At 45.4% G+C, this 14,056-nt stretch overlaps 1 protein-coding gene across 1 annotated transcript; it reads left to right on the forward strand.

Annotated features, from left to right (window-relative positions):
- Nucleotides 1-732: 732 nt before the first annotated feature.
- On the forward strand, nucleotides 733-13,743 carry NPTX2 (neuronal pentraxin 2). The gene is made up of 5 exons (XM_070955346.1): nucleotides 733-1,173; nucleotides 5,876-6,092; nucleotides 8,879-9,123; nucleotides 12,239-12,418; nucleotides 13,516-13,743. Exons 1-5 carry the CDS (start codon nucleotides 733-735, stop codon nucleotides 13,741-13,743), a joined length of 1,311 nt encoding a protein of 436 aa, XP_070811447.1.
- Nucleotides 13,744-14,056: the final 313 nt, after the last annotated feature.

Genomic DNA, 14,056 nt, shown 5'->3' on the forward strand with positions numbered 1-14,056 from the left:
TACCCCCGAATCTCTCTAAGTCTGCAACGCCGGAGAGCATTAAATGCAAAACTAAACCCGATCTACGCCGCAATAAATAAATAAATAAATGAATAAATGAATAAATGAATAAATAAATAAATAAATAAATAAATAAATGAATGAATGAATAAATAAATAAATAAATAAATAAATAAATAAATAAATAAATAAATAAATAAATAAATAAAATTCGGACGACCAACAGATGGCAGGCTAAAGAGTCCCCAAAGTATCCCGTCCCTGCCCCTCAGCGGCCGTCCGGATCTTTGCACCAATAAATAAATGAATGAACGAATGAATGTGAATTCTTTTTCCAGACTCGGACCCTCCTCCCTTCGGGTCCCCGCCAATCAGAAGCCTTCCCGCCGTCACCGCCTCTCAGGGTTTCATGGTCCCGGGCCTAGGGAGGGGCGTGACTTCCGATGGGCGCTCAGCCAACCAGCTGCCTCACCCTCTTCCTCGCTCCCCCCCCCGCCCCTCCCGAGACGGCTGGGCATTTTTAAGGGTTGCGCGGAGCGCGGAGTTGGCTCGGATGCTTTACTCGAGGACGGGTCGCTCCCGTAGCTGTTGCGCGTCCGGCTCAACTCCAGATTCCTCCTCGGGTTTTCTCTGCAGGGAAAGCCAGCCGAAAACGGGACTCTCCTCTCGCTCGCGCCCGTTCCCACGTTCGCCTCCCTCCATGCAATAGATCGGTCCCCGCATCTGGCCGCTATGCTGCTGCCCATCCTGGCCGGCTTCTTCTTCTCGGCTTGGGGGGCGCCGGCGGGCGCGCAAGACACCCCGCCGGGAAGTCGCTTCGTCTGCACCTCGCTGCCGCTGGACGCCGCCAACGCGGGTTGCCCGCTGCCCTCGGTGCCCATGGCAGGGGGAGGGCTGCTGCCCCCCGAGGAAGAGCTGAAGGCTACCCTGCTGCAGCTGCGGGAAACCATCCTGCAGCAGAAAGAGACGATCGGGAACCAGCGGGAGACCATCCGCGAGCTGAGCGGCAAGCTGGGCCGGTGCGAGAGTTCCGACGGCAAAGGCGGCCCGTGGAGGAAAGAGCTGGGGAAGAGCAAGGACACCATGGGGGATCTGCCCCGCGACCCGGGCAAGATCGTTGACCAGCTCACCCGAACCATGCAAACTCTCAAGGATCGCTTGGAGAATCTGGAGGTGAGGACGGAAGGGAGGGGGAAGAGGTCCATTGGACACGGGAGGGGGAAGAGAACCTCGGGGGTAAGTGAGAGCCCAAAGCGAGTCGGGGCAGATGGGGGTAGGTGGGGTTGTAGGAACCTCTCCAAACTCGGGTCTGAAGTTGGCAACGAGCATCTTAGATGCGAAGGCGAAGGAGACGCGCGGGAAACGCGCCGTAGCTGTCCGTGGTGCTGAAAGAAACGCGCCGTAGCTGTCCGTGGTGCTGAAAGGCAACCCCGGTCGGAGGGCGCGAGAAACCGAGAGTTTTTGGGAATGGACCTGGGGGCGAGGGGAGGGGCGGAGAAGGTCTTGAAAACAAAGGATTGGTGTCTCCCCTTGCAACTTTTCTCTTAAGGGTGTGTGTGTGTGTGTGTGTGTGTTTGCTTAAAATCTAGGCTGCAGAAAAACAAATTGCAGGAGAAGTAAAAAAGATGCTAGTTTGAAGGGTAGGGAAGAGTTTCAAGACCCGGCTGAACCCTTCCAGAGATTGTGTGATGGGGGGGCGGGGATGGGACACACCGAGATGGTCTTCTGTTTGAGAAAAGTTTCCTTGGCATTCCCTTTCCTTTGCTCTGGAAGAGTTAACCTCCATGGCTTCTTCCGTTCAATGTTCTTGCAACCGCCCTTGCCTAGGAAGGAGACTAGGAACTGCTGGTCTCGAGCTCACGGAAAATCAGAAATGGGGCTGAAATCTGACCCCTGGCTTGATCTAAATCCAAAAGTCTGACTCATAACTCCCCAGTGAGCAAGGTGGCTGAATCCAGCTTCCCGCCTCCTCCCACCTGCTGCCCTCTCAAAGCAGTGGCTGTATAAATCTGATTAATAAACAAAATAAATTAATTAACTATTTGCAGGGTTCCCAGGCAGAGATTAGATTGAGGAGATCTTGGTGTGTGGAGGGAATTTGTATATGGACGGGTATTCTCTGGATAGGGTGATGCCTGAGGGGGGGGGGAGAGAGAAAGATAAAGAAAAAGAGAGGAAAAGAGACAGAGAGAGAAAGAAAGAAAGACAGAGATAGACAGAAAGATAGAGAATGAAAAAGAGAGGAAGAGAGAAAAAGACAGAGAAATAGAAAGAGAGACAGAGTGAAAGAGAAAGACAGATAGAAAGATGGAGAAAGAAAAAGAGAGGAAGAGAGAGAAAGACAGAGAAAGAGACAGAAAGACAGAGTGAGATAAAGAGAGAGGAAAACAGACAGAGAGAGACAGAGAGAAAGACACAAAGAGAGAGATAGATAGAAAGAAAGAAAGAAAGAAAGAGGGGATAGAGAGAAAGAAAAGAGAGAAAGAAAGAGAAAGACAGAGAGGGAGGGAGAGAGAGAAAGAAAGAAAGAGAGAGGCAGAGAATGCAGGAGAGAGAAAGAAAGACAGAGAGGCAGAGAGAGAGAAAGAGACAGAAGAAGGGAGGGAGGGAAGGAGAGAGAGAAAGAGCGAGAGAGAGAAAACTGAAGTTTCTGTAACATTTTGCTTATTGGCTCATCTTTCCGTAGGGTGATGACTGATTGTTTCTGGTCCCTCTGATTTATTTAATGCAACCACTTTGCAGTGATGTGCAGTCACAGAGAGTTGCATGCCTTGCCTTTCCTGCAGTTCAGTGCGCATTGTTTACTTCTCTTTCTCACCCGGTTGCATCTGCATAATAATCTTGTGAACGGGGACATAAAATTAAGAGGTAATGATGGATGATGGAATCCCATTTTTTTTCATGGTCAAAAGGAGAAGGGAATCTCAACATCCCAGTCTGATCTCTTCACATTATAAATCTGCCCTATATTAGAGATAGCTCTATATTACAGTTATGCATACACTGTGTTATGGCGTATGATAGGTGCATATACTGTTGATAAATTTAATAAACAACTCACAATGGTGAACACGTCTACTACTACTTCCTGTTCCTGTTTTTCCCGCAACAACAACCTTGTGAGGTGGGCTGGGCTGAGAGAGAGAGAGAGTTATCTACAGCTACCTATTGGGAAATGGGATGAATGAATTGTTTGATTTTAGGATTGTTTAGAAGCAGGATTGATTGATTGCTATTCAGCCACTGAAAAGGGCTTGAAAATTCTTTTTGTGTGAAGCTCCAACCTACTTGTTGCAACATAGCTAAAACCTGCCTTTATTTCTACTCCATATTCCTGGATTAACTTGTGAATTCATTCAACTATCTCTCCCCTTTGGAGACCTTTTCCCCTACACCTTCATCTTTGCACGGACATTCATGGTTTCAAACTTGTGGGCTGGAATTTGTGTTGTCGCCTAAGAGAAGATGCACATTGGAAGATTGTCGCGAGCTAAATATGCACGTAGGTTATTATCAGGAGGATAATTAGTGGATGTCCAGTGGGATATTTCCACAAACAAGCTTCATTTCTCAGAAACTCTTACTGTCAGGGTTGCATTATTTACTAAGGAAACAAAGGCGTTAAATAAGTCATGGTCTTGAAATTCTCTGCAACGAAGCATTTTTTAACCGTTACACTAGGGAGAGAAGCCAGAAAACATGGAAACACACAGAGGATTGGAGAAAGTGAGGACCGATCATCCACAAAGCCAAGAAATAAAACTGATTGTACATCTGGTTAAATGGGTAGTCTTGTGAAAATAGATTGCAATGAATGCAATCTATAAAATTTTATGTCTATCTCATTAATGAAGGCATTTTCATTTTCCTGTCCATTGCCTTCCTTCCTTCCTTCCTTCCTTCCTTCCTTCCTTCCTTCCTTCCTTCCTTCCTTCCTTCCTTCCTTCCTTAGAATTCAGCCTCCTCTCCTACTTTCCCCTTAAAACCTTGAGTAAATGCAGCTACCTACATTTGAAATTCCAACACTCTTTAATGGATATCTGAGGTTGCTTTCCCAGCCAGTGTTTCCAAAGGAAAGAGTTGAAAACTCTTTGCAATCAATGAGACATTCAGTCAATTAAATTGGCTCTTCTACTTCTTTGAAGATCATTTTTATGGCGTGTGGAAATCCCATTGTGATAAAACACCAAAAGCACTAACTGCTAATGGACAGGTCTATAAAAATTGCAATTTTGTCTCCCCAAAGCTAATATCTTGGTCATGTCTGTTGTGGCTTGGAAATTGTCTTGCCTTACTGAATTTTTTTGAGATATCTTAATCTCTCGGATAGCTAGACAATGTTGTGACCTAGGCCTATTCAATGTCCACTTAAATCATAATGGAAATTAAAATCAATTTGAGCTCCTTGGCCTGGAAGTAACCTCCATTCAAGAAATCAGATTTTATTTGGATCCCCTTTCAGAAATCTACCAAGCTTTCCCCCCCCCCACTCCTTTCTAGATCTCTCTTGGCTCCTTCAATCGAATCTAATTTTTTTTCTTTTCTTTACTGGCCTTGTTAGAGATGATCTCAGATTTGATTTGGAAAGAACGGCATGGCACGCATTCTCCTTATAAATAAGTAACAGCGGACGGATGCTTGGCTTAATGAATTCGTTGGACTACGCAGCTATGGCTAGTATCTGCAGACGGCTTTCCCTGTTGATTCTCTTTCCCATGTTTGTGTCTTTGCAGTCTCGTTGGCTTCGATCCAACATGAGGGACACACAGAGAGAGTCTCTCTCGCTCTCTCCCCCCCTCTCTCTCTCTGTGTATGTGATTGTGTGTTGGGGGAACTATTAGCTGAGTCTAATAAAAGACGGTAGAATCCCTCCAGCCAGCTGTTGCAAGAGAACAGGTGCCCTCAATCTGTCTTTCCCTCCCAACTCCGGAGAAATCTACCCACAGCAATGCAGATTTTCTGACGTGCGTTTCTGATGGTGGAAGCCAAATACGAGGGGAGCTTTGATTCTTGCACAAAATAAATAACCCAAAGAGGAATCCTGCTCTCTTATCTAGATGCATTGAGGCTTCACAATTCTAGGCGTTTCCACTTGAACATCTGGAGGGCCTTCCAGTCCAGGGGGTTGGACTAGAAGATCTCCAAGGTCCCTTCCGACTCTTCTGTTATTCTATGTTCTATGATTGCAAGAGCTGTACTGATATCTTTGCAGTTTCACACACATACACGCCACACTGTTGTGGCCCGCCAGCGGCCTGCGCGGATCATGGCTGATCCTGACAATGAGGAGGCTGGTGTGGGGTCGTGTCAGCAGCCTGCACAGCCGGTGCTCACGTCGGACAGCGAGGAGGCTGAAGAGGATGTGGTGCCAGAGGCAGAGACTCAGCCTGGGCCTTCAGAACCTCCAGAGGCTCCTTCAAGTGGAGAGAGCGAAGTGGAGGAGCCTCTCCTCAATGCTCGAGCACGCAGGGCTGCCAAAAGGCAGGAGTGGCTACTCAGGAGGAGGAGGTCTCCTCGAGAGTAAGGTTTGAGGATAATTGGCCACTCCCTTAGCCTATTTAAGTCGCACGCAGTTAGTAATTTCTTGCTGGAAACAATGTGTAATTATTACAGAGCATTTTTGAAGAGTGAGTGTCTTATCGTATCTTGTTTTCTGGGCTGGTTGCCAACCTTTGCCGGACTTCGTTTATTCTTGGTACATTATAACTTTGATAAGGACCGTTGGTGTGTGTCACAATCCTTGGGAATCCGGAGCTGGGATAGAACAGATACCCGCAGAGAGAACATTAAGATGCTACTTAATTAAACAAATGAATGTTGGCATTCATGTCCGGTGGCGTGTGATTTAACCCCACCCCACCCCTGTCTTCCAAAGCACCAGCTTCGAGGCAACGCGACCGTCGGAGCCTTGCCCAACGACCTTAGAGAGATGCTTCAGAGGCGGCTTGGAGAACTGGAGCGCCAGCTGCTCAGCAAAGTGTCCGAGCTGGAGAACGAGAAGTGGTTGCTCCATAACGAGACCTCCACCCACCGGCAGAGGACGGAAGCTGCCTTGAACGCGCTGTTGGAAAGGGTCTCTGAATTGGAACGAGGTAAACTGGGTGGGGGCTCTGGGTCTCCTTGAGAATGCCGGGCAGCGGAAGCACGTTAGAAAATTCCCCCGTTGAGCGCTTGGCGCAACCGATAGGCAACGTCATTGAATTTGGTGGATGGTTTTCTACTTTATCTCCCGTGAGGCCATTGGTGCATCTTTTAATATTGGCCTGAGTGTCTGTCTATCTCTCTTTTCTTCTCTCTCTCTTTCTCTAATAGTCTGTCTGTCTGTCTGTCTATCTATCCTCTCTTTCTCTCTTTCTGCCTACCTAATCTATAATCTATCAGTCATATCTATCTATCTATCTATCTATCTATCTATCTATCTATCTATCTATCTATCTATCTATCTATCTGTCATCTCTCTCTCTCTCTCTCCCCCCTCTCTCCCTACCTAATCTCTCTTTCTCTCATCTATCTATCTATCTATCTATCTATCTATCTATCTATCTATCATCTATCATATCTATCTACGGCATCTCTCTTTTTCTCTCTGTCTCTATCTATCATATATATCTATCATCTATCTATCTATTATCTATATCTACTTATTTACCTACCTTTCTAATCTCTCTATCTTTCTGTAATCTCTCTCTCTCTCTTTCTGTCTACCATCCATCATCTCTCTCTCTCTCTCTCTCTCTCTCTCTCTCTCTCTCTCTCTCGTACCTATCTACAGTATCTCTCTCTCTCTTATCTAACTCTTATCTCTTATCATCTATCTATTATCTATATCTACTTACCTACCTACCTTTCTAATCTCTCTGTCTTTCTGTCTATCTATCTATCTATCTATCTATCTATCTATCTATCTATCTATCTATCTATCTATCTATCTAACAATCTATCTATCTATCTATCTATCTATCTATCTATCTATCTATCTATCTATCTATCTATCTTCCTCCCTCCCTCCCTCCCTCCCTCCCTCCCTCCCTCCCTCCCTCCCTTCCACCATCTATTAGTTGATGGTACTGATGACTTTCATGGAGTGAGCCAACGCCAGATTCTCCACCCTTCCCCTTAAATATGAAGAATTGTGTTAGAACACACAAACACGCATACACACTCCCACCCCTACACAACCAAGGGTGTTCACAGGATATAGAAGAGAGAGAAAAAAATCCAGAGACTGTGCTGATATGTCTGAAATATCACTCTATATTTTTTGCATGTTGCATACAGAAAGGGGCAAAGCTTCCATAGCCCTTCTGGAGCCACTATCCTTAATTTTTTTTTAATTTAAATCACACCCTTCAGACCTTCACATAGCCAAAACACAATCCGGAGGGAACTTGGATTCGGAAAGGTCACATTGATTTGAGTTATAGAGTAGTAGGGCTCACCTCCCTTTGATGCCTTACATCTTACAACGAGAGGCCCCTTACACATCCTTAACAGTCATAAGTCACTTCTGAATAGCACTTGAGTGTCCAAAGCCCTTTTATGGTAGCAGATCTGTCATCCTTCCACACCCCCTTGTTATGCTCTCCTGCTTGAAGTCTGGAGCGGGGAGAGTAGAGAGACGGCTGAGAAATATTGGCTTGTCAAAGAAGAAGTTTTGACCTACATTTTTTGCTGGCTTAGGGATTTGCATTCGTTTCTGTGATTTCTACGGGATGATGGGGGCTTACTTTATTTATTTATTTTTTTCCCCTGACATAGAAGGCGAACAATCTCTTCCACGGTTACACGGCCAGCCTCTCCTAATTGCTAACAATACCATCCTCCTCCTCCTCTAATTATCAATATATTGTTTGTTTAGAATTCTTTATTGGCCAAGCGTGATTGGACACGCAAGGAGTTTGTCTTTGGTGCATAAGCTCTCAGTGTACACAAAAGCTATAAGTGATAAATCGTAGTCAACTTTGGCTGGATTATTCTGTGTCATTCTTGGGCTGGGCCTGACATCGCCCGTGCTAACATTTTAGTAGCCGTGGGGGTCCTTGGTGCTCTCTGAGCTTGGTCGTTTTCTTGCAAAGTTTCATTACCCAACTAGGTAACATAATCAGTGCTAGGAGAGAGTGGGGATGGTGGAGAAGAGGAGGAGGAGGAGGAGGGGAAGGAGGAGGAGGACTGTGTGATCCTTGATGCTCCCTGAGCTTGGTTGTTTTCTTGCAGATGTTCCCAACTAGGTAACATTATCACTGCTAGAAGGAAATGGGGTTTGTGGTTGTGAGTGGAGGAGGAGGAGGAGGGTGAAGGAGAAGAAAGAGGTGGAGAAACAGAAAGGAGGAGGAGGAGGAGGAGGAGAAGGACTTTGTGGTCCTTGATGCTCCCTGAGCTTGGTTGCTCTCTTGCAGATGTTCCCAATTAGATAACAGCATCAGTGATAGAAGGGAGTGGGGTTTGTGGTTGTGAGGAGGAGGAGGAGGAGGGTGAAGGAGAAGAAAGAGGGGGAGCAGTAGAAAGGAGGAGGAGGAAGAGGAGAAGACAGGAGGAGGAGGAGAAGGAGGACTTTGTGGTCCTTGATGCTCCCTGAGCTTGATTGCTTTCTTGCAGATGTTTCATTACCTAACTAGGTAACATTATCACTGCTAGAAGGGAATGGGGTTTGTGGAAAGGAGGAGGAAGAGGAGAAGGAGAAGGAATGTGGGGTCCTGGGCCATTTCTGAGCTTTTTTGGTGGTTTTCTTGCAAATGTTTCATTACCAAAATAGGTAACATCATTGGTGCATTTTTAGCAGCTAATTTTCCCCTCTTATCTGATCATTATCAGAAGGCAAAAATCTCTCGATTCGGGACAATCCCACGTCCTGTAGATCATTTTTGTTTCTGGCCCTTAGGTACCAGCGCCTTTAAAGCACCGGATGAATTTAAAGTCTCCCTCCCTCTCCGCACCAACTACTTGTATGGGAAGATCAAGAAGACGCTGCCTGAACTCTACGCCTTCACCGTCTGCTTATGGCTGAAATCCGGTGCCTCCCCTGGAATTGGGACCCCCTTCTCTTACGCCGTCCCAGGACAAACCAACGAAGTAGTGTTGATCGAGTGGGGGAACAACCCCATCGAACTCCTGATCAACGACAAGGTAGGGCCAAGCACCACTGTTGATGAGTTGCGTTCTTTATTTGGCCAAGTGTGATTAGACACACAAGGAATTTGTCTCTGGTACAGAAGCATTCCGCGGTCATACATAGCAACAGGATAATGATAATCATCTTTCTAACAATAAGAAGGGGTGAGTAGAGAAGATAATAAGAAGGATAAATAATACCGTAGCCATACTACATTACAACAGTGGCCAAAATTGTGGAAACCTTTTGGGAAAAGTGTATTTTTGAGGTTTGATGGCTAATAACACCACTTTCTTTTTTTTGGGGGGGGGGGAGTTTCAAGATAATCCTATTCCACTGCTGGAATGGCCTGGGAATAGCCCAGACCTTCACCCAATTGGAAATCTATGGAGCCGACTAAAGAAACTTGCTAGTCAGAAGCGACCCAGCAATATAACCCAGTTAATAGAAGCAATCCTTCAATCTTGGTTTCACATTATAACAGCTGCAGAACTAAAAGACTTGGTTCACTCCATGGGAAGATTTTGTAACCCCGTAATTCATGCTAAAGGTTACCCAACTAAGTATTAATTGACATGGGGATCATTTTTGTATACCTCGTTTTTTTTCTGTGGTGATAATTTTGGTATATCTCGTTTTTTTCTACCTGTTTCACTTTTCTTCTCTATACTGTCACTGCTCTTCTAATGGCAAATCCTCCATAAAAGTTATTGCATTACATTCTTGATTAAATTATCTTTCCACTGATATATAACTTTATGGTGGTTTTTTAAGTTTTTTTTTTAAAAAAAACCTAAAGTGGTGTTATTCGCTAGTTTTAGAAAATACACTTTTCCCAAAAGATTTCCACAATTTTGGCCGCTACTGTACATGGGTAGATATACATAGATGTTAGACAAGCACTGTGAGAATTAGGTGTTCTGCAGAGTGATGGCACAAGGGGAAAAGTTGTTCCTGCGTCTAGGTGTTTTGGTGTGCAATGCCCTGTAATGCCAGTCCAGAGGAAGGAGTGGAAACAGTTTATGTCCAGGATCTGAGGGGTATGCAGATATTTTGTCAGCCCTTTTTCTGACGATGCACTATACAATGATGGTTGCCATTGTTGTTTCTGCAATCTGAACCATCCATTGGGAGTCTGAACTGTTCTGTTTGGTTGCTGTACCAAGTGTCAGATTTCGATGTCATCTCAAATAAATTGCACTCCCAAACAATTAATCTTTGCTGAAATATTCCATTTATTGAGTACGACAGATCTGGCCCCGACTTCGTCGTAGCCGATACTAACCCTCTGACCCCCAAACCCTTCCCTTTCCGTTCCCCAATTCTCATCTTCTCATCTTCTCATTGGCCATCTTCCAAGTCAGTCTCCCCAGCTTCTGACCTCAGCCCACAGGAATGTCCCCCCTCCCATCCCATCTCCTAGGGGATATTATCTACAGAGAAAATAAGTAGGTGAAAAGTCAAGCCTCGTCTTTTTATGGCAGCATCAGAATGCTGACATCAAGCTTATAATGATGGAATCTTGCATATCTGAATGCATGGTCCCCCCCCCCCCGCCCAGACAAGGAATCATGAATGGAAACTGAACAAGGAGAGATTCAACCTGGAAATGAGGAGAAATTTTCTGACAGTGAGTGCCATCAACCAATGGGACAGCTTTGCCTTCAGAGGTTGTGGGAGCTTCATCATTGCAGGCTTTGAAGAAGAGGTTGGACTGTCATTTGTAAGAGATGGTGTAGGGTCTCCTGCTTGGGTGAGGAGGTTGGACTAGATGACCTACAAGGTCCCTTCCAACTCTGTTACTCTAATCTAATCAAACTCTATAGAGTCGGACGCTACCGGATGGGGGAAACCTTTCCCATTCATTCATTTGGGTTTTGTTGGCGCAATACATTAAATCCGAATAAGTTCAACAGAACCATTGATACGGGGCAGCCTGTGGTTTCGTTGAAAGGGAAACATTGATCAGGGCACAAAAAGTTGTCGTTGAGATGGAAGCAGGAGAAAAAAAAATACACGGTGTGACCAGAGTCTCATAAACAATGAATCCCTCGGGAGAGTTGGAGATGAGTTGCTAAGTGACACGTGCATCCTTCTGAAATTGCAACAGTGCACCTTCCTTAGGCACAGGATTTCACCAAAGTCCACATAAAAAGGATGTGATTTTGATTGCCCAGCCTCTCCTTTTCAAGACGCGCAAAATTTCCACCTCCAATAAAAAAAAAGAAAAGAAAATATCACAATGATATCGCATCCTGCGCATAAATTGTTTCAACTCCTATCCTCAAAACAACACTATAGAGCACTGCACACCAGAACAACTAGACACAAGGACAGTTTTTTCCCAAACGCCATCACTCTGCTAAACAAATAATTCCCTCAACCAACACTGCCAAACTATTCACTAAGTCTGCACTACTATTAGTCTTCTCATCGTTCCTATCACCCATCTCCTCCCACTTAGGACTGTATGACTTTAACTTGTTGCTGTATCCTTACAATTTATATTAATTGTTTCCGAGTATGATTTGATTGCTTATTTGTACCCTATGATCAGGGGTGAAATCCAGCAGATTCTGACAGGTTCTGGAGAACCGGTAACGGAAATTTTGAGTAGTTTGGAGAACCGGCAAATATCACCTCCGGCTGGCCCCAGAGTGGAGTGGGAATGGAGATTTTGCAAAATCCTTCTCCCAGGAGTGGGGAGGGAATGGGGGTTTTGCAGTATCCTTCCCCTGGAGTGGGGTGGAAATGGAGATTTTGCAATATCCTTCCCCCAGGTGTGGGAGACAATAGGGATTTTGTAGTATCCTTCCCCTGGAGTGGGGAGGGAATGGAGATTTTGCAATATCCTTCCCCCAGGAGTGGGGAGGGAATGGGGATTTTGCAGTATCCTTCCCCTGCCACACCCACCAAGCCACGCCCACAGAACCGGTAGTAAAAAAAAATTGAATTTCACCACTGCCTATGACCATCATTAAGTGTTGTACCTTATGATTCTTGACGAATATATCTTGTCTTTTTATGTACACCGAGAGCTTAGGCACCAAAGACAAATTCCTTGTGTGTCCAACCACACTTGGCCAATCAATTAATCATTCTAAATTCTTTGATTTTCTTACTGACCAGGTGGCCCAGCTCCCTCTCTTCATCAGCGACGGAAAATGGCACCACATTTGCATTACGTGGACCACCCGAGACGGGATGTGGGAGGCTTTTCAGGATGGAGAGAAATTGGGTACCGGAGAAAATTTAGCCCCTTGGCATCCAATTAAACCTGGAGGGGTTTTGATCCTTGGGCAGGAACAGGTGAGCCGCGGCAGATCCACTTCGGTTTTTGTTTTCTAACTAAATTCTGGGATCTGCAGCTGAATCTGATGCGAAAATAAAGAAAGAAATAGAAAATGTGTTGGAGCACATGATGAGCACTGAAGAGAAACATTTCTATTCCCAACCCAGTTTCTTCCGCTGCCTCTCATTTATTTTTCATTTATAATTTATGTATGCAATAATATGATAGGCGGGAACCTCGGTGCTCTCTGAGCTTGGCTGTTTCCTTGCAGATGTTTCATTGCTCAACTAGGTTACCCCATCACTGTTAGATGGAGATAATAAATAGAAGAGATAATTAAAAAAACAACAACAACCCTCCACTCCCTTCTAGCACTGATGATGTTAATGTGTCGGGTAATGAAACATCTTCCACAAAAACAGTCAAGCTCAGAGAGCATTAAGGACCCACAGTCATCCTCCTCCTCCCCCCATCTTTCTCCTTCTCCTTCTCCTTCTCCTTCTCCTTCTCCTTCTCCTTCTCCTTCTCCTTCTCCTTCTCCTTCTCCTTCTCCTCCTCCTTCTCCTCCTCCTCCTCCTCCTCCTTCTTCTTCTCCTCCTCCTCCCCATCTTTCTTCTTCTTCTTCTTCTTCAAGTTGGAGAAGTTACCTTTTTCAGGATTTACACTCTTCTTCTTTGAAGCAAAAAAACCCACAAGCATTTGCTTGGTCTTAACAGATGATTAAGGGATGCTGTGGCTCAGCGACTAAGACGCTGAGCTTGTCGATCGAAAGGTCGGCAGTTCAGCAGTTCGAATCCCTAGTGCCACGTGATGGGGTGAGCTCCCGTTACTTGTCCCAGCTTCTGCCAACCTAGCAGTTCAAAACCATGCAAAAAATGTAAGTAGAAAAATAGGGACCACCTTTAGTGGGAAGGTCACAGCGTTCCGTGCGCCTTTGGCATTGAGTCATGCTGGCCAAATGACCACGGAGACGTCTTCGGACAGCGCTGGCTCTCCGGCTTTGAAACAGAGATGAGCACCGCCCCCTAGAGTTGGGAACGACTAGCACATATGTGTGAGGGGAACCTTTACCTTTACCTTTTTAACCGATGGTTTGCTTTCATTTGTCTCGAAGGACACCGTTGGAGGCAGGTTTGACGCCACCCAAGCGTTCGTTGGAGAAATGAGCCAGTTTAATATCTGGGACAGAGTCTTAAAGCCGGACGACATTATGAAGATTGCCAATTGTTCCATCAACATGCCGGGCAACATCATTCCGTGGGTCGACAATAACGTGGATGTCTTTGGTGGTGCCACTAAATGGCCCGTGGAGAGCTGTGAAGAACGTCTTCTTGACTTGTAGCCGTGGCCATTTCCTATCCAAGTGCCCTCTTTTTATCAAGACAATCTTTGATGCTCTGAGATTCCCTCTTCATTTCCTTGTAGTGCAAACGTATCGATCGTTATAATTTTACTTTTTAAACCCGGCTTCGTTAGTTGCCCTCCACCTACTTAGGGTGTAGATCTCTAGAGATGGCCACAAAGTCCTCTTAAAGTCTTCCGATGGCTGCGTTACCACGTCCAGTTGCGTTGCACCTGGCCATGGTGATTTATAAAGTATGTTCTAAGCAGTGGTGAAATCTGAAACGATTTACTACTGGTTCGCTGGCTGGGCA

The sequence above is a fragment of the Pituophis catenifer genome, unplaced genomic scaffold (genome assembly GCF_029215685.1).
Source record: "Pituophis catenifer annectens isolate HBS135680 unplaced genomic scaffold, rPitCat1.0.hap2 SCAF_16, whole genome shotgun sequence".
Lineage (NCBI taxonomy): Eukaryota > Metazoa > Chordata > Lepidosauria > Squamata > Colubridae > Pituophis > Pituophis catenifer.